At 41.7% G+C, this 19,366-nt stretch overlaps 4 protein-coding genes across 8 annotated transcripts; 1 reads left to right on the top strand and 3 right to left on the bottom strand.

Annotated features, from left to right (window-relative positions):
- Positions 1–1,975: 1,975 nt before the first annotated feature.
- LOC103707643 (CST complex subunit STN1) lies at positions 1,976–2,562 on the top strand. Its single transcript, XM_026804836.2, is given in 2 exon segments — positions 1,976–2,298; positions 2,300–2,562. Coding segments are annotated over 2 exon segments (564 nt in total). The 3' UTR covers positions 2,541–2,562.
- Positions 2,563–5,367: 2,805 nt separating this feature from the next.
- LOC103707583 (F-box protein At5g07610-like) lies at positions 5,368–8,506 on the bottom strand. Of its 3 annotated transcripts, none has more exons than XM_039127612.1 (2): positions 6,875–8,506; positions 5,368–6,799 (listed from the first exon to the last, which is right to left on the bottom strand). In XM_039127612.1, the coding sequence occupies exons 1-2, from the start codon at positions 7,072–7,074 to the stop codon at positions 5,584–5,586; spliced, it is 1,416 nt and encodes a 471-aa protein (XP_038983540.1). In that variant the 5' UTR covers positions 7,075–8,506; the 3' UTR covers positions 5,368–5,583. The 3 variants fall into 3 exon arrangements, with proteins under 3 accessions (XP_038983540.1, XP_038983539.1, XP_038983538.1); XM_039127611.1 differs by having other exon boundaries at positions 5,368–7,063; positions 7,150–8,506; XM_039127610.1 differs by having other exon boundaries at positions 5,368–8,506.
- Positions 8,507–8,889: 383 nt separating this feature from the next.
- LOC103707584 lies at positions 8,890–11,595 on the bottom strand. Its single transcript, XM_008792120.4, has 3 exons — positions 11,160–11,595; positions 10,830–11,045; positions 8,890–9,421 (listed from the first exon to the last, which is right to left on the bottom strand). Exons 1-3 carry the CDS (start codon positions 11,388–11,390, stop codon positions 9,335–9,337), a joined length of 534 nt encoding a protein of 177 aa, XP_008790342.2. The 5' UTR covers positions 11,391–11,595; the 3' UTR covers positions 8,890–9,334.
- Positions 11,596–12,551: 956 nt separating this feature from the next.
- On the bottom strand, positions 12,552–18,907 carry LOC103707585 (mediator of RNA polymerase II transcription subunit 32-like). 3 transcript variants are annotated; one of them, XM_039127622.1, is made up of 2 exons: positions 18,177–18,907; positions 12,552–13,012 (listed from the first exon to the last, which is right to left on the bottom strand). In XM_039127622.1, exon 1 carries the CDS (start codon positions 18,615–18,617, stop codon positions 18,177–18,179), a length of 441 nt encoding a protein of 146 aa, XP_038983550.1. In that variant the 5' UTR covers positions 18,618–18,907; the 3' UTR covers positions 12,552–13,012. The 3 variants fall into 3 exon arrangements, with proteins under 3 accessions (XP_038983550.1, XP_008790346.1, XP_008790345.1); XM_008792124.3 differs by having other exon boundaries at positions 12,552–12,885; XM_008792123.4 differs by having other exon boundaries at positions 12,552–12,896; positions 18,177–18,905.
- Positions 18,908–19,366: the final 459 nt, after the last annotated feature.

Here is a 19,366-nt window from a genome sequence, read left to right as displayed (position 1 = left end):
ATAAATTAAAACTTTACTCAAAAAATAAATATATCAAAATACAAGCGACTTATACCGTCAAACGAATTTGATAAAGTTTTGATTTCAGTTTTCAAACCCATTTAATAGTTTATCAAGTTAGGATATTATTGTCTTTTATTGTTCCTAATCCTAAATAAACCTTGTAGCACTTCATTTTTTTTGAAGTTCCTCCTATGCTTTCAAACTTGGTCACTTGATACATGCTAGCCACCTCAATTAGAAAAAATCTCAAACCATAATCATAACATTGAGAAACTACTGAACAAAATATTTGCGTGGCTGGATAGGCCGGCCTTTGGCCTCACTAAGAGGTCACTTGGTCGAACATTGATCAAAAACATATCTAAATAATTAAAATAACTAAAATAAATACTTAAATATTGAAAAATAAATAAATATCATGTTTGAAAGATGCTAAAAATATGACCATATTTTTTGATATAAATCCTTTTATACATTTATAAGTATATGGAGGCTACCTATATTTCAACTCCTCAATAAATTAATTTAGGGGTTGTTTACGTGAGAAGGGTCGTAATTTTAATAAACTAGAATTCTTTAATTCCTTAAGTTTCTGAAATATATTCATCCTTAAATGATTGATCAAAAGAGAACTAACCTTTAGAACGGATAAAATAAAATTATTCTTCTATTGTTTAAAACTTTTACAAGACTCTGAATTAGAAGTTGGTTTGCTTGATTAGCAACCGACAAAGATAGAGAGAGAGAGAATCGGACCGGGGCATGGGCCAGTTTGCAGTGTTTTCGGTCCGACTGGCCGCGGTCGGGCTAGAAAACGTGGTAAAAGGTTTCCGCTATTGACGCAATTGCTCTTCCCATTCTTCCCCATTTTTCACAAATTTGAGCTTTGGATTTCGCCTGCGAGAATGCCTTGGATTTTGCAAATCTTCCTCCGAGAGCATCGGATAAGGTATTATCTCCTCCATTGCACTATCTAAATAACCATTTTGGGAGACAGTTGTCTTCTGGGTTATATATGTAGTTTAATATATGCTAGTAAATCATGAGATTTAGATAGTTGATTTATTTGTTTCTGTATTTGGAGATTTTTCTCTAAAGATTTCATGTAACCCAACTTCTCTATTTTCCTTTGAGTTTGGGAATTGGGGGAATAGCTTTGGGGTTTAGGAATTCATCTTCTCTCTTTGCTTAAAAATGAAAGGGTCAAAGTTCAGCATCTTAGTAAAAAATTGATCTTTGGAAAAGAGTGGGCAATGAATTATGGAAAATTTAAACTATAATTTATCCATTGTTTTTTTTTTCTTCACTTTCATCTAATTAATGGTTATAACAGTAAGTACTAACCACTTGGGTTGTCCGCTTGATTGTTCTACTTTTCGGGTTTGAGTTCTAAGCGGTTACACGGAAGACAACGCTCTTGTTTATTCACTCTTTTCTTTTAATTTCTGGCTTCTCGATCATGAATCAAATTGTATCAACTACTTCTTTGTTTAGCTGATTGCCCACTCTCATGTGTTGCATTAGCTTTTAGCATGTACAAACTTATGGATAATTCTAATTAACAAATTTCGCAGAAGGTTTATGCTGCATTGACTTGCCAAGTTCTTTTATCCCTTGCATCACTCTGTGTTTTGTGGAACAAAACTTTTAATTGTACTTTGGTTATAAATAAATATTTTCTTCTAGGTGATTTGATAGTTTTGATTTCTTGCTCTAAATTTGAACTCTCTCTTATTTCTCTTTTTTTGCATTTAATTAAAAGAGATATTTATTTACTTTGGTTGTCCATGTAGTTCCAACAGTGGGCAGTCCAACCCTCTCTATCTCATTCTCTTTTTTCTTCTTTATTGTTCTGAATTCTTCTTTCTTAACATCCCTACATATATCTATGTATATGGTTGCGAATATATCTCATTATTGTAATAAGAACTTGATTTTTGTCTCAGATCCTGAACAAATCAAGGCTACTACCATGGATCCAATCCAAATTGTTCATGTGAAGCTTATGGCTTCTGATCTCCTCTCCTTAACTGTCTGGCCCTCAAACCCTCCCTACTTCACCCGGAAGGGCAGGCCTATATCTTGTGCTGAAACTGTAGGCATGGTGGTGAGCCGTGAGCACAAGAATAAATTTCTAAGGTTCCTGGTGGACGATGGGAGTGGGTGCATCCCTTGCATCCTCTGGCTCAATTACCACTACCCCACTTCCCATGGTGGTTCATCTAATCTCGAACTTATGGCCGAGATGACACTGAAGCAATCTGAGATAGTTCAGCTGGGGGAGCTAGTTAGAGTCGGGGAGAATCACCATCTATAGGGGGATGCTACAGATTACAGTGAGGGATGTGGTGGTGGAGAGGGATCCAAATGCAGAGGTGCTACACTGGTTGGATTGCATCAGGTTATCCAAACAGTGCTATGACTTGCTGCCTGCTGCTGCTCTTCCTGGATATGTTCTAAAATTTTTCTACTTTGATATTCTTCCATCAACTCCTACAAAGGCATTTGATTATTCTTTTCCCAAATTTGTAGGTTAGTTGCATGGTGCTCTTCAAAGCATACCAGTCTGGATAATTTGTTACCTTTTTCGATCTTATATTCTGTCTCATAATATCTTCTTATGCGGATTATTTTTCATTCAAACTTACAAGTGTTTCTTGTGGGATTCCTGCATCTCTTGGTGCTATGATGAATCTACTGAGCTACCAGGTCCTTAGGGAAAATGTTCATTCTTTTCAGTCAGTCAATAAAAGCAACTCATATAACAAGGAGCTATCGTTGCTTTGTTTTGTACCTACATTATCGTTTTGTTACAATCTGTTCAAAATTTTAATGTTGATTACAGCTGATATCTACTATTAAGCGTCAGCAAAGTACTGATGTAACATCTAACAGTTTCTTCTTATTGTTTTTCTTGTGGGGTGGGGTGGGGTGGGGGATGGTCCTCAGGACAGTGTTAGAATTACTTGTGTTCTCTTTTATGCAAACATGGTCAGGACAGTGTTAGAATTACCTGTTTTCTCTTTGATGCAAATATATGGCTATTATTTTGAATGAGGAATATCCCTGGATCCTTTTTTCTCTTTTTACCCATTTTTCACTGATAATATTTTTTTAAAAAAAAACATTGATAATAATTTACCATTGTAAAGTTGGGAAGGTTTAGGTGAATGAGGGCTTGTAGTGTGATAATGCAAATTGTTCCATAATTAAGATTATCTGAGTTGAGGGCTCAAATTGATATTCTGAGTAGTCTTGAAAGGATATATTATCGAGTCCTAATTCCTAAAGTAGAGTGAAGCAGTTGCCAAGTAAGAAAATTAATCTATTAAATTCCTGTCAACTGTACGTGAATATTACCAAGAGCTGTTTCACTCATGGTTTCTGTGATCTAGCACATAGTAGAATTAACCAAATGTTAAATAGTGCAGAAAATATATCCAGCAAAAAGCAAAAACGTAGCCATCCGTAGAAGATGAAAGTAATACCCAAGGGCACACTGAACTCGTTACTAAATCAGTTTTTATTATTGAGGCTGGTATTATATTCGGAAAATTAACAAAAAGTGCAGTGGTCCCATAATGGAATTTTATTAACGAGTTACAGCGGGAATACACATCGGGGAAATCTCGCTAGTTGAACCAATTTGGTAATCTAGCCATGCTATTGTGGTAGGTGAAGATCTGGTCTTCCTCCAGCGCGAAGCTCACATTGCTGCTGATCAGTGTCACCTCTCCTGTTCTCAAGTCGTGGCGCAGCACCCTCACTTTCTTCTCTATGCTATTCCCAGCCCTCACCCAGAGGTAAAGCTCGTCCCCTCCCTCGAATGCCAATGGCTGCATGAACCACCGCGAGAACAGCCGCTCCGACAGGCTCCTGCCCCTCAGTCGCATTGTGTTGCAGAACTCGGCGAGGACATGCCGATTCTTTTCAACCATCTGCGCCAAGCTCACTCGATATCTTCTCGACCACGCCTCGCTGCTACGGCTGCCATCCTCGATCACGTAGACCTCCACCGCATCCCCCACCACAACCGCGCAGGTCAGCCGACCCTCCGTCGACGCCCCGAGAGCATGCCGAGCTCGTCCTGATACCGCTGCTGGCAGCAGCCTCCAGCCTGCGAGGTCCTTGCATGGGTCGAACCATATCAAATACTCGACGCAGTCCCAGTACAAGACTCCTCCAGCGAACACTGGAGTCCCATGACGCCACCGGAAGCCACCGACGGCGACCTTCTGGCTGGACTGCACCCACTCGCCCGTACAAGAAGAGAAGACCACGAACTGGTACTCGACTTCATCGACAGCGCCCTCGACGTTATCCCGTTTGGGGTAGACCAAGGAATAATGAGCCGGCGAGGTTGAGGGGTCGAAGGCCAGCCCGACACCATAGCGACGGCGCTTGCTTTGAGGGATGGGCTCGTACTCCTCGGTAGCCGGGTTGAGGACGCAGAGGAAGTTGAAGTAGAGGGCGTGGACGTAGACGCAGAGGAGGCCGTTCGTCGAGCCGACGAGGCTGATGCGATGGGAGCTGAGGATGGAGAGGGAGGGGTCGGGGACGCCGATCGGGGTGCCGGGGGGGACAGGAACTCGAGGCCGCGCCAGCTGAGGAAGACGAAGCCGGAGGAGGTGGGGGAAGGGCGGCGGGACTGCTCGAGGGCGAAGAGCGGGCTGTTGGAGATGTAGCCGTGCCATGCCTTGCAGACGTTCTTGCACCTGGAGAGGGACTTGAAGGACAGCCTTGGGAGGATGTTGAACCGAAAGAGATCATCATATAGAACGCGAGAGCCTTTCGCTACTTCGCCGCTGCCGCTGTTGTTCTTCGGGGACCTGTTCTTCCTGGATTCCTCCATGTCCATGAAGAGAGAAGGTCGAAAGCCTGAAGACGAACGAATTAAGTAGCTATAGTCGTAGCGGCCGGGACCCCTCTATATGGTAGATTGTTTGGGTTTCCTGGTAATGGGAGTTCGAATTTCTCTAGGAAAGGGCCGGAGAATCCGACGCCCTGATCGACACTAATTCTGATCACTTTGGATATACTTCCCCCCACGTCTTTAGGATTCGCGCTACCAAAGGTAAACGGAGGACGATGGTCCGTTTCAGAGCGGACAAGGTCTCTCTCTCTCTCTCTCTCTCTCTCTCTCTCTCTCTCCTCTCTCTCTCTTTCGATATTAACGGCACATCCTTCGCAATCTAGCATCACTTCTGGGAAAAGATTATTTGAACGTAACTGTCATTGTTTTGGGGTGTGTTTTTATGGAAGATGAGAATAAAACCTAACGACCAAATAAAATTCAATATAAAACATTGGGGTGAAAAGAAGAGAAGGATGGTGCATGAGATTCACAGGGAATGATATGTGAGAAACAAATTACTTGGAGATATTATATAATGCTCACAAAGTGGATACATAATTTCATGTCCTACAGAAGAGGATAATATGAAGCAGCCAGTCCCCAAAAAGCCAAATCCCCACTTGAAACGCTCTGCACCAACTACTACAACCGTGCTAAATTCTCAAGATGTATACGAGATTGAACTCGGAGCTGCACCCGAGAGCAAATCATGCACAACCCAACATTCATGATGTGGTTGTATTTACCGCTTCCGAGCATAGTTCGGGCAGTCTAACCATGCTGTTGTGGTAGGAGAATACTCGGTCTTCAAATGGTATAAGCCTGATCCCGTCGCTGATCGATGTCATCTCCCCCGTTCTCAGGTCGTAACACAGCACTCTTTCCTTCTCGTTCGGCATCCACGCAATGGGCTTCAGCGCTATATAGAGCTTGTCTCCTCCGTCGAGCGCCAGCGGCCGCAGAAACCACCGTGAAATCAGCCGGTCCCATAGTCTCCCGCTCCTCAGCCTCATGGGGTGGCAGAATTTAGCGAACACTTCCGGATTCCCTCCGACCATTGCTTCGAAGCTTGCCCGGTGCCTCCTCACCCAGTTCCCGCTGCTGCCGTTCCCGTTCGTCATCACGAACACCTCTACCTCCCCGTCCCAGGCTTGAGTGCACGTCACTCGACCCTCCCATACGCCGATCCAATGCACGCCCGCACTCGATGGGTCCTCCGGCAGTGGCGTCCGTCCTGCAAGGTCCTTGGAGGGGTCGAACCATATCAGATAGCTAATGCAATCCCAGTACAAGACCCCTCCAGCAAACACCGCTGTGGGCTCGCCCGACACGAAATCATCGACGAGGACCGTCTGGCTCGAGACGACCCACTCGCGGGTCTCAGAGGAGAAGACATGAAACCAATGCTGGGTCTTGAGACACCCCTCGATAACGCCATGGCAACGACGGAGGCAGACCAGAGCGTAACGGCTCGGGGAGTTGGAGGGGTCGAAGGCTAGCCCGATGAAGAAGCTGCTGTGACTTTGGGCCGCAGGAACGAGATGGGACTCCCTGGTTGCGGGATTGAGAACGTAGAGCAAGTTGAAGCAGGGACCCCCATCATTAAAAAAGTTGGAGGCCGGAGCGCGGATGAGGCAGCAGAGGAGACCGTTGGTAGAGGCCACGAGCTTGAGGCTATAGGCATGAAAAGGGATTTCGAGGGAGGGGCGGGGAACGCCAACTGGGGTGCCCGGCGCTGAAAGGAACTCGAGACCGGAGGAGCCGAGGTAGACAAAGCCAGAGGAGGCGGGGGAAGGGTGCAGGGACTGATCGGCGGCGAAGAGGGAATCCTCGGTGATCAGGGCACGCCAACTCTTGCACACAGACTCGAACCTGGTCAGAGACTTGAAGGAGAGACGGGGGAGGATGTTGGAGAGAAGAATGTCAGGTGGAACGTGAGACCTCGCTGCTACGCTCTCGCTCCTCCGGGCTTTCTTGCTCCTGGATTCCATGTCGATGAAGAGAGAAGATGAAGACCTCGCTGCTACGCTCTCGCTCCTCCGGGCTTTCTTGCTCCTGGATTCCATGTCGATGAAGAGAGAAGATGAAGACCTCGCTGCCACGCTCTCGCTCCTCCGGGCTTTCTTGCTCCTGGATTCCATGTCCATGAAGAGAGAAGATGAAGACCTCGCTGCTACGCTCTCGCTCCTCCGGGCTTTCTTGCTCCTGGATTCCATGTCGATGAAGAGAGAAGATGAAGACTTGGCAGAAGCAAGTGGCAGGGGGACCTTCTATATATAACAGATAGTGACGCTTTCCTGGCAATAGGAGTTCGAATCCTCCTGGGAATCCAATACCTGGACGAACGAGTATACCGGCAGCCGTTCGAAGTCGACGCAGCCTAGGACTTTGGATGCTTCGCCCGCGGCTTTACGATTCGCGCAATCAAGGATTGACGGACGACCATGGTCCGTTGCAGAGCGAGAAATCTGGTGGGGCCCGTTAGCCTATATCTATATAATTTAATTGAAAAGGTACTAAAGGTCTGGCAACGAACACCAAAAAGTTCGATTTGCAAACTAGGACTTCAAGGATCATTTCACAAAATTAGACTTCGGTTTTCATTGAAATAACTCATTCTTTCTGTACCAATGTACCTTCAAGCATTATTAACAACGTATTGCCAAAAAGCTTGATAATTCTTTATATTATATAGACTTCCAAGGATGAAAAGTGGCGCATGAGATTCATAGATTGACAAGCGTCAACGAAAACATATGAAGATAATATACTAATCCAATTCTCATAATCTGTTACAAGTTGGGAGCATAATCATGGACCAAACTATTAGAATTCATCATAACTATGTCTTCAAAACATCAAGTGAAAAAGAAGTAAAAATCAGCACGAGATTCATAGAGTAGCATGAGCCAAAGAAAACATGTGAAGATAACACGCTAATCCTATTCTCATAATCTCATACATAATCTGTAATAAAGGATCTGATATGGAGCAGCCAGACAATGATACCCAACACTAAGAATAAAATAATCTTTCAGTTTGCTCTCTGTCTTTCTTCTTCCCCCCTCCCCTCTTTTTTTTTGCTACAAAAATGCATTCCCTTCGTATAGTTGTAACTGAGTTGAAATGCAAAAGCTGATCTATAGGGGTTATACTGATGCTCTCACTTCTTGTACCAGGAAAGCAAACTGGAGAATCGAATGACATCAGAGAAGTCAAAGATTTTAAAATCAAGTGTAATGACTAACGACTGAAGTAATTTGTAAAGAAAACAGGCTTCCTAATGCACTAGTTGCAAAATTAAGAGAATGGAGGTGCTGAGTATAAATGTGCATGTGGAGGAAGCAAAATGAAATTGGCAGGGAACAGGACATGCTCATAAAAAAGAATAGGTTCAAAATAAGGCTAAAACTTAACACAGAATCTGGAGTTGGGGGAAAAAGATAATCAGGAGAAATCAGACACTGAAAGAAACTATCAAAGCACCATTTAAAGCTCGTGCAAAATATAAAATAAGTTTTAAGTCATCCATCAACCATAGTGCAATTTACTTTGATTAATACATGAAGTCGTGTGCCAATTTGTTTTAGTTGCATGAGATTAAAAGCAAAGTGCATCAGTCATTCCCAATGATATAGCAAGACCGCGTATCCATGACTAGTATGTCATATATGCCTATCAGGTTTAAAACACCCTTGAAATTTTTCATCAAACCCAGATATTCCAAATAGGTTTTGATTACACGTAAATCTCAACATTGCTGGTTGTCAAACTAAATCCCAAGTCATACCTAACCACTTTGTTCTAAGACAGCATAACAAGAAATCTCAAAGGCACCACATGCCACTTTGATTAAGGAATGTTTTAATTAAGCTGCTTGTTGCTTGGACTTTCTTTTGATCTCCTGCGACATTTACTGGAATATAGTATATTCAAAATCTTGAATGGCATGGACTTCTTATTCGATCCAATATGTTTTTATCTTTTTTCAATTCATTCTACCTAAACACTTTTATCTGTGCCCATCAAAATACTGAAACTGATATCCATGCAACAACAGCAAAGCAAGTTTGCAGATATGTTCGTCCATTAGTTACATTAATAAAGGATATAAAATTCAGAAAGCCAGGTGAAGGCTCCACAGTTACAACTACAGTAATGCCTATATAAATTCACAAAGCCAGGTGAAGTAGTCTTAAGAGCACTCACTTGGCAAACTCTACCTAGCTTCCAATACTAGTTAAAACGAGTTAAGAGTACAATAACGACTCATTAGTGTAATTTATAACTATGTGGCATCTTGCAAAAGCTTGCCTTGAGCATGCACCCAGAGCTAGAATTTAGAAAGCAGGAAAACAAATTTTTTGCATGATCCTGCTTAATAAGGAAACAACCTTGGCAAACTTCGGTAAGTCAGCTGTTTATAGAACATTGCTCAACAACAGAAATGTTGGGCCGAAGAATATTTGCTGCAACTTATTGGGCTCCCATTGATGAGAAGGCTGACGGCTTCGCCTTAAGCCCACTTCTGCCGTCCCTTTGAAAATCATGCAGCTCAGCATTCTGCAGAAAGATATTCAACATACCCGTTATATTCCTTTTAATTAATGCAGATGATCATCCAGGAAGAATTTGAGAAACTAGCACCCCAACAAGGACAACTGGAATGGTTCCAAATCACAATAATTGGATTTAACGTGTATATATATATATATTATAAAACAAAGGTCAATTACAGCAAGTCAATTGGAGGCCAACATCAACTAAACAGATGAAGCATAAGAACCATCAAAGTTACAATCTTTCGTTTTTTGGTCTTTTAGAGGTTTTGTTTCGAAAAATTAACTAACACGGAGTACAATTTCCTGACAAAAGTAAAAACGAATTAAATGGCACATTGATTTTGGATTCTGAGAAATATAATCACATGAAGGTTTAAGGCAAAAAAAAAAAAAAACATTTGTAAATTGAATCTAAAGCATACAAATGATTAAGCGAGCTAGAAGCTAAAACAACCCAAGTAAGTAGATGTCAATAACAAACTAAACACGTTAAAAAGAAATATTACATTCTGACTATTAAAACGCAAACACAAACAAGCTTTGATGTCATCTGTCTGCTGTCAGCTTCTTTTAGCTTTTTGCTATATTGTCCCCTGTTCATCACTGGAACCATTGCAGGACATTCCTGAACCTTTGACCAATGCAAAGACCATCAAACAAACTGAACCATACAGAAAAATCAGATCTAAAGGATGTTAAATGCATTAGCCTTCCAAACCTCGAAGAAAAGCAACATCATCTATAAGTGAACCAAAAGTTCATCTTATAATTGAGCTCATTCCTAATTCACACAATCCAACAAGTAATTTGTACATATATGACAAAAAATGAACTATAGAGTAGATATTTCATATCCAATCTCATCATTCTTGTGTCGATTTCATGGATTGCACTTCAAGAACAATCTCAGTTCTTTGAAAATTTCAATAAATAAAGTTTTCCGCAAAATTCAGCCAATACCACATCCCTCGAAATAAGTTAATTAACAGAGGATGAGATGAAAACGCTGAGGTGAATTTCCGAGTAATTCATAGGACCTCAAAAAGCTCGAATAACAAGAAACTGAAAGCTTAAGAATGAAGCTAACTCCTAACTCACATAATCCAAGAAGCTATAATAACACATAGAAAAATTAGAAGTCGTATAAGCTCGAACTTTCAGCTCTCATCTCATCTCTCTGGTGTCAAGTTCATGCATTGAACCTCAACAGCATTCTAAATTCATCATTGATCCCGCCACAAAATTTCCGCGAATCTTCTAACTGAATCAACAAAAGACACTGAGGGAAATTCCTAGGTTGCCGAATATATTCGAACAAGATGTTGAAACTTTTAAGAATCACAAATGCCACCAACGAACAATTTCACGAAATTAAAAAGAAACCCTAGCGAGCCGGGTTGGATTTAAACCTTGGGATGGCGAGGCGGGGGCTCGAGATCGACCATCCGCATGGACATCCGGGCGATCTCGGAGACGGCGGCGTCCCGGACGGCCAGATCGTCGCTGGCGAGCTCTTCGTAGGCCGCCTCAAAGGCCTCCTGAGAGAACCGCGGCAGCCGGATCCGGAGGCTGTGCGCGTAGATGTCCCACATGTGCCTCACAACCTTCTCCCTCTCCTCCATCTCCTGCAATAACGATTTCAAACAAGAGGAATGCTTGAGCGATCAGGGAAGAGAAGAGATCGTGAAGAAGAGATCGAGATCGCGGGCGAGGAGAAGATTGGGAATTTGCAATCGGACCAGGACATCGAGATCGGCGTCGCGGAAGGGGGCGCCGAGGAGATCGTCGGAGAGGCGGTTGAGGTTGCCGGCGGACCATTTGAGGGTGACGGTGCCGGTGAGCATTGACCAGAAGGCAAGGAGGATGATGGCGGCGAGGGCCCAGAACTTGTATCGGCCCTTGCCGAAGAGGGCGGCCTCGGCGGCGGACGAGGGCTTCGCCGCCGTCGTTAGCTGATCGCCCTCCTTCATCTCATCAGAGACCGGAGAAAAAAACAGCCTGCTTGCTCTCTCTTTCGCTTTCTATTTCGGTGGGAAGAGAACGGGAGCGGCCGCCATCGTTGAGTAGAAGAGCGGAGAGTAAGATCTGGGAGCTTCTGCGTTTCGCTCGTTGAGTATTACAGAGAGATGAAGGGACTTGGAAGTCCGCTTCGGCTTACAGAGATGGTAAAGTTGAACGTGGATACTCTTTTATTTGGTTATTATAAATTATACAAATTTACGTGCTTTTTTTTTTTTCTTCTGGCACAGGTAATTTACGCGGTTAAAATACAAAGTTCTGGAGCCGGTTATGCTTGGAGAACAATATTTATACTTGATGTATTCAACAGCGTTAGGCATGGGACGCATTTTACTTTCATGCGAGAGATAAGTAAGATGGATAGGAGAAAATTTGAAACCGCGTGAGCCAATCCTGCTGAAGTCAAATAGCTGGTGTGAAAGGGTACAACCCCCAATGGAAAAATTATACCCTACTCCAGGTGCGCCACCCGGGCGGTGCAGCAAGCGAACCACTTTTGCAGCTCATTTCGAATTGTCGCGTATCAAATTGATCCTATGGTGCATTATATTGCAATCTTTGTGCAATCCCAATCTTGAACAATACATGCTAAAGTGGGCCAGGAGGCTCTAACCCATCACTTGGGTTAGCTGATTCGTCGTCCCATGGTCCTTCGTTGTGAACTTTTTCAGATTTGGTAGACGGAAGTTCAGTGAAAAGATCAGCTTCCATTGAGATTCGTCTTCTTTTTGGTTTTTCTATGATCCGTGTGAGAACAAAATCCCCATTGCCATTGATAGAACCCTTGCTTGAGGATCGATTTCCCACATTCAGCTACCCTCTCCCTCTCACACTATCATTCGCCATCCAAAAGCCCTTCTCTCAACCAAGCAAAAACCAATCAAGCACTTCCATTAGGTGGGTGCTTTAAAAGCGGTGCACCACACCAACTATATGTCTCGTATATGCGGGCTCCATTCATCATGTGCCTTATCTTGGATTATCGCCTCGTCACCTCATCTCGGATTGTTTCTGTAGTGCACCGCTGACATGGTGCACCTGGCATATGGTATAATTTGCCCTGGGCCATGTCTATACTCTCTTGTATTATACACTAGGAAAATTAATTCATGTGAAAAGAAGAAGATCAGCATTGAAGATGACGGCAATTGGCACTAGAATCAGAGTTAACTAGAATAGTGTGCTAAAAAGAATTACATGTGCTACCCAATACTAAAATGCTACTCTGCTGCTCCGAAAGCCAATATCCTTATCCCGCAGGAGTTCAGCCATGGTGTCTTTGAGGACCAACCACCACATTAAAAGGAAAACTCTTAAAAGCTTCAGACATTGAGACATTCGAAACCCGCCATTTTCTGAGGGAGGGAATAGGCCAACACAGCAGGCCCACAGATGAATTCCTCCATTCCATTCTCAGCTGGATAGGGCCATCTCTTGCATGGATTTCTGCAGAGAAGCTGCAGTAATTGGCAGAACCCACAGATGACTTCATTAATTTTGGCACTTTGAATTGCTACACAAAATCTTGGAGTGACAGCCGCAGGGAATTGGAAAGAATCTTCCAACCGATATTCTCCAAAGAAAACAAATAATAGAATTCAAAAAAAAGAAGAAGAAGCAAGCATGGGAGCATATTATTAGGTATGGCTGGGAATTATTAGCATGTGGACTGCATTGGAATCAAGAAGCAGATTAGATCAAATTTAAAAGCAAATGCAATGCATAAATAAGCTATAAGGATTCTGCATACAAGCAAGATGTAACCATCACACCTAATCCATGCTTAAATGCTTTGTGAACAAATAATCCATTTGCAGTGGCATGGTGTCATATGTACATGGGTTGCTGGTGCTCTCTCAGAATCCGGAGGTGAAAGTTCTCCTTGGAATCACCACTAACAGAAAATTCACTTTTATGACATCGAGAAAGATTGCATAACCTAAAAAATTCAAGAGCGAACAGTTCATGTCTAATAAGAAGATTACTTTCAGATGCCAAAATCTGCTCAATAAATTATGGGTCCTTTCAGTTATTCCTTCTTGGACTAACAATATTTGAAAAGCTTTTATAATGGTAGCTATGATTGTTATGACAGGAAATAATGGACACTGAATAGAGAACAGAAAGTCTTATTTCCAACATCTCCTAAGGGACTTATGGCACATAAAGAGTACCATCCCCGACTGTCTTATTTCGCACAACGCACGCCTTCCGAGAAGCAAAACAATCAGCTGATTCGGTTGCTGGCAGGGGGCTTCAGGAGGATTTTCACTCCCATGCTGAGATTCCTCCTCGACTTTCATTACTTGCCAATGCTGAATTCATTGGTTGTATTTTTAAACACTGTTGAGGTTTTCAACCTCACATATTACCAAAATAAATAAATAAATAAAATACTTGGACCAACTGGTACGGAACAAAATTTGTTAAATGATCACTAAGATAGTTGTTGTTATGATGGAATAACAGACAAATTAAGGCTATTGTTTAAATTCCCATTATTATTAGATATAATATAACGTATGGTAGTTATTATTTTTTCAATCCTGGTCTATGCTCTATAGACAACCCATATCCAATGGGAAAATGCTGGGATGTTGAATATGACGACGACAACTTCTGGGACCAAAAAAAAAAAAGAATGGATTGACATAACAAGAGGCTGATAGATAGCACCTAGGAATGATGCCAGCTGAGGATATGTACATCTATGGTAAAGGGAGGTGGAATCTAGTCTTGCTCACATGGAAGCAGGTCTAAGACCAACGAGAGGATCCTTTCATTGCAGGGTGCTGGATTGGCAGAATTTTTACTGGATGACTTGGGTCTTATAATGCAATCCTATATCCCATTAATCCAGTCTTTCCAAGGAAAAGAAGATAAACCCATCCAACAGCAAATCTTTCGACATATTGACATGGAAATGCTATAAAGGGAGACTAGGAGTGTTTAACTTCTTTCTACAGCTTAACCTCTGACCTATTTAGAAAAAGAAAAATAGCAGCATGCCTATTTTGTAAGTAAATTATGATATCTAAGGTACAACCACAGAAGGTCTAAAAAAGAGTGAAAAGGGGCAGAAGGCAAATATATAATCCAAATAGAGCTAAGCAGGATCCAACCAACATTACATTAGCATGGGGGTGGGGGAGAAGAATAGCAGCTAGAGGGACCACGATATTGTTTGCTAGAGGACATGTATATTAGGTAATTTATGTTAAAGAAAGGGAGTCCAATCGAAAAGCTAAAAGTAGCTGTCAAACAAAAGTATATGAAATAAATGGAGAACAAGTGCAATATCAAGCATAAATTGAAAGGTGGGGAGAAAGAAAGTAAATAAGCAATTTGACAAAGGTTGGATCAGAAATTAGTGATGGCACTAAACCAAAAGGAATGGCAGAAAATTAAGAAGGCAACCTGAGGACACCTTTTCCAGAAGGGTTTGTTACTGAAAAGATGACTTTCCAGTTGAGCTAGATAAGGACCTTTACGAACTAGTTTTGTCAAACAGGATGCCAGTAGAATTTCTTAGAGCCAGTTTTGTCAGGCCAAACAAGTAAACATTTTCCAGAAAAGCAAACAAAAAATGGCTGCATTAGAGTTGACTCTAATTGTGATCTCGCAGTAAGCCTAATTCAGCATGTCTGCATCTCCCACAAAAGCTGATGCTGTATTTGATAGATTGCATTAAAATTATGGATATCAAGGAACTGGATGAAACACAATGCTTCTAATATGACTCAGGTCTTTAAGATGGCTTAAGCTAAACCCTTCCAAGCAGTGACAAGGAGCTGTCAACATGGTGATGACAAATGAGTTAGGAACGATGATAATAACAGAAACCTCCAAAGCCACTGATTGCTATACGAGATTTTTTTTTTCCAGATTATTTTCTTATAAGAAACTTGAATCCATGTAATGAATGAGAAGAGTCTACAACTATGCATCTGCAAAGAAAGTATTATGATTCATAGGATATACAGAAAATCCAAGATAACAGTAAGAAGCTGTTTATAGTTTGTTAACATTGTAATTAGATAAATACACAATTTCAGGAACACAATTCATCTATTTGCTAACACTTCCAGCTGTATCTACTAAACAGAAAGCTTAGCGAAGAGAAATATAAAAGTGGTTCTACAAGCAAATGCAGTCGTAGGAAATTAGTGATTTTGCTTAGAGAATGGTGACAGAAATTTCAAAATCCTAAGTATTTACTTCATCACAACCTTGATATAGGAAGAGAAACGTAACAGCACTGGAATTTGAGCCTTTCACATTTAGATTGATCATTATGAGGACTAGGAGAAGGAGGGAAAGCTAGAAATAGATATGGAAGGAAATGTCAAATTTAAAGCTTAAAGCGATGGAACAAGCTGTCAAACAGTGATATTGAAGTAAACTGAAAAAAAATTGTAAAACTTAGAGCCGTCCAAATTTCTAATTGTTTACGCAGATATATAGACATCAGGCAATCCCAAAGTTGAGAATATTAATTTAAGTGAAAATGATTCAACAAGAGGTTGAATCTGTGCATAACAAGCTTTAACTTTGAGATTCAATCTGAGCTTTAACTGCCAGATAGGTCACAGAGGTAATGACTTGCAAGAATTTTTATTGTCTTCCCAACAAACGAAAATTTGTGATAAATTGAAGTCAACTGGAAAATACATATCCCAAGTTCTTAGTTGAATACCACACTGAACTACCTAGAGTGACAGGAATGAACATAATTAAATTAATGAGGTAAAGTCAAAAAATTACTAAGAGAAGAAAAGATTAAAGGGCTTATGAGGGCAGATATCATATACCAATATACCTTTTTCATTGGAGTCAAGGTTCATATTACTCCTATCAGGTTAGACATACCAAAACAGAATGGTGAAAAAACTTGTGTAACTCCCCAGAAGGTTGGTGCCACTAATGGCCTCTCCATTTAACTAGTGAAAATCTGTAATCTCCAGCCATAGAGAAGTCATTAATCTTATAAAAAAAAAAAAAAAAACTTAATCACAAATCCTTTCATCCCAGGAGAACTATTGTAGGCTGGGACATTAAAGCTATTGTTGGTGCCCCTGACGGTAAACAAGTGATCAAGTTATCAGGATGCTTCGAAAAAAGTTGCACTATGTTTAGTGTTTATCAGAATTAGAGCCAATAATTATGGGCTTAAGCTTTTGTCAAGCTAAAATACTCTTAAAGATCTTTAATGATTCAAATGTATATGAGTACAATAGGAGACTGTTGTTAACAAGAGAGCAGCCTATTTTAGCATTCAGTTCTGTTAAGTAGGTTAATGAACTATATATCAATGTCACTTCAGCTGTGTGATAGATAATGTAGATTAATCAAAAGACTATTCAGAAGTATGGTACAAGAGAAGCCAACCCAAGCAAGAGTTCTTTCAATCAAAAGGGAATGGGTTTTTTAGTCACAGAGATCTTGGCCACCACAGAAGGAGCCCCTTTCCAAGATGGACATATATCTTGGTCTATCTGCGCCGAGATAATAGAAATTAACCAAGTTTTCCAAAAAACTCAGCTGATGGTAGGGGAACTGAGATCTCAGTTAATATAGTAAACCTGGCTTAACTTCCATGTTAAGATTGTGATATGAATAATAAATAATTAAAACATCAATTTAAGATCCAAAAAGGCCGATTAGGAAGTCTTAGGCAATATTTGGATATTAAATCATCCTCTATAATAAGGGCCAAGATACATGCCTGTCATACAGGTGAAAGAAATATACCAGCACAAACCAATATCTCAGCCAAGATATAGGCCAAGATGAAAACCTTAAAGAGGGTTTGGTTGTTGAAGGCCGGACTATCAAATTCTATAGCTGAAGGGCCCATGTCGGCAGGTGTGTCAAGTGAGACTTCAAAATGCTCTTGAGATTGATGGAGAGTATTGTGATCAGGTTCTACTTAATGTTCAGAGAGAACGGGGAACCAAAAGAATGCTCATCCATGTTTTTCGTTCAAGTTTAAATAAGTATTTTTGGTGTATATAGGTTTATTTGAGTGTTAGTTGCTACTCGATCAGTTGTTTAGATGCTAAAGCTGGCCAAACTGACAGCTGACTAGGAATTCTGGATGCAGTTAACCATGATTAGCCAATGTAACAAAAGTCAATTAAGCCAAGTTTGGGATTAGTTTGGCAAATGAAGTTCTTAAACTAGGTTAAGCAAAAGAAATTATTTGGAATATAATCTGTAAGAGAATCAGGCCTGAGATAAAATCAGAAAACCAATTATACCTCCATTAAAAAAACAAAAAAACAAAAAGATGGAATACTCCAAAAGATTCAGTAAAAACCAATAAATGGTTTCACATAAATCAAGAAAATAGTTACAATGTTTCATGATTTTTTCTTGTTAAGCTACTAAGATTGTGATTACGTATTTTAATTCCAATAGCTCATATGAACTCACAATAGAACTTTCTATGACCCACTAAAGCACAGCTCCAACACATGCTATCAGTCCAGGGATCTACAACTTTACCTAGATAGGATCCTTGTTTTACACAATTTTTCAGTAAAACGCACTCTTGTAATACATCTCTGGATAATTCAGAAGCATCGTAAAGATAAACGTCATTTAACGATCCTTAAATGATATGATTATCAACAAAATAATCTCTCCGATGCTAATTAATTTAACATTCTTAGGTCTTCATGTATAAAGGAACAATCTTGAAGTCATACAACAACAATCCATAGAGGATCACACACCTATTGAGCTCCATCTTCTGAAAAGCGGGCATCGAAGGGGGCGGAGGTGTGGGGATGGGGAGCGGTCCCGGCGCCGTGCTGGAGCTCGATAACGAGCCAGCGGACGGCCTTGCTCATCTGCTCGAGGCGGACGGCGCTGATGGGCGGGATCCCGGAGGCGGCGGGGGGTCGGGCGGGGGCGGGGGCGGGGGCGGGGGCGGCGCCGGTGGCCTCGTCGACGAGGCATTCGGAGCCGATCCGCTGCTTCATGGACTCGACGAACTCCTCGGCCTGGTCGCAGGAGACGCGGAAGAGCTCCCATCGCTGCTTGAAGACCTCGAGGGCGGCCTCGGTGGCAGCGGTCTTCTGGCCGCCGGACTGCTCCTTGGCCTCCAGGACGCCGGCCGCCGCGGCGACGAACTCCTGGTAGGCGGCGCTGAGCGCCTCCACGGTGCTCTCCATGGCGGAAGTCCGAGCCAAGGATCGGATCGGAGGGTAGTCAACGGAGCCGGTAGAGTATTACCGCCCTTAAACGGATTTTTTATCTACGATTATTTTGCTCCCCCGTTGATTAATGGTAACGGAAGTAAAATTTGATAAAGACATTCATTAGTTGAAAAGTTGTCTTGTTCCTTTGTGCTGTGTGCCGACTAGGGTTATTCTTTGCATAAGGGGAGCGAGGCCCTTTTCTACTAACTCTTTTCTACCTATGATGGATGCTTGGAGATAGACAAATTAGTGGAGCATGCTTTATTTGGCTACTCTGGTGTGGCAGCTAATTGGAGCTGACTGATATTTCTTGCTGTCTTCGACTCTACCACGGTAACGACATACCTAGCTTACAGGAAGGGCTCTATGGAGAGACCCGCCAATGTGGCTAATAGTGTCAGATGCACTTATATAACTTATCATATTTGGTTGAATAGAAATACCAGAATCTTTGAGAGCAGAAGGTAGAGGTAGAGGGTTATTGTCGATAAGGCGCTCATCTATTCAGCAGAGTACATTCAGCCTGAAACTATTATGCGATATTTATGGGTCTTTCCCTCCCTTTTGTTGTCTTCTTCTTCTTAATTTTATCGAATGTACTCGTACTAGAATGATACATAGTACTGTGTGTTACCAAAAAAAAAAAAGGATTAGCACTTAAAATTTAGAAATATTTGAAGGCTTGGATTGCACCTAATTTGTGGAATGAAAGGTACGATGAT

The sequence above is a fragment of the Phoenix dactylifera genome, chromosome 6 (assembly GCF_009389715.1).
Source record: "Phoenix dactylifera cultivar Barhee BC4 chromosome 6, palm_55x_up_171113_PBpolish2nd_filt_p, whole genome shotgun sequence".
Lineage (NCBI taxonomy): Eukaryota > Viridiplantae > Streptophyta > Magnoliopsida > Arecales > Arecaceae > Phoenix > Phoenix dactylifera.
The sequence above is the reverse complement of the archived record's forward strand: the minus strand, read 5'-3'. Positions and strand labels throughout refer to the sequence as shown.

Excerpts from the sequence above, each read along its gene's own strand:
- LOC103707585 (XM_039127622.1), bottom strand. The coding sequence starts at position 18,617 with ATGGAGAGCACCGTGGAGGCGCTCAGCGCCGCCTACCAGGAGTTCGTC.
- LOC103707583 (XM_039127610.1), bottom strand. The coding sequence starts at position 7,074 with ATGGAATCCAGGAGCAAGAAAGCCCGGAGGAGCGAGAGCGTAGCAGCG.
- LOC103707584 (XM_008792120.4), bottom strand. The coding sequence starts at position 11,390 with ATGAAGGAGGGCGATCAGCTAACGACGGCGGCGAAGCCCTCGTCCGCC. Across the intron at positions 11,046-11,159 it reads ACGCCGATCTCGATGTCCTG|GAGATGGAGGAGAGGGAGAA; the intron begins GTCCGATTGCAA and ends TCGTTATTGCAG. Across the intron at positions 9,422-10,829 it reads CCCCGCCTCGCCATCCCAAG|AATGCTGAGCTGCATGATTT; the intron begins GTTTAAATCCAA and ends ATCTTTCTGCAG.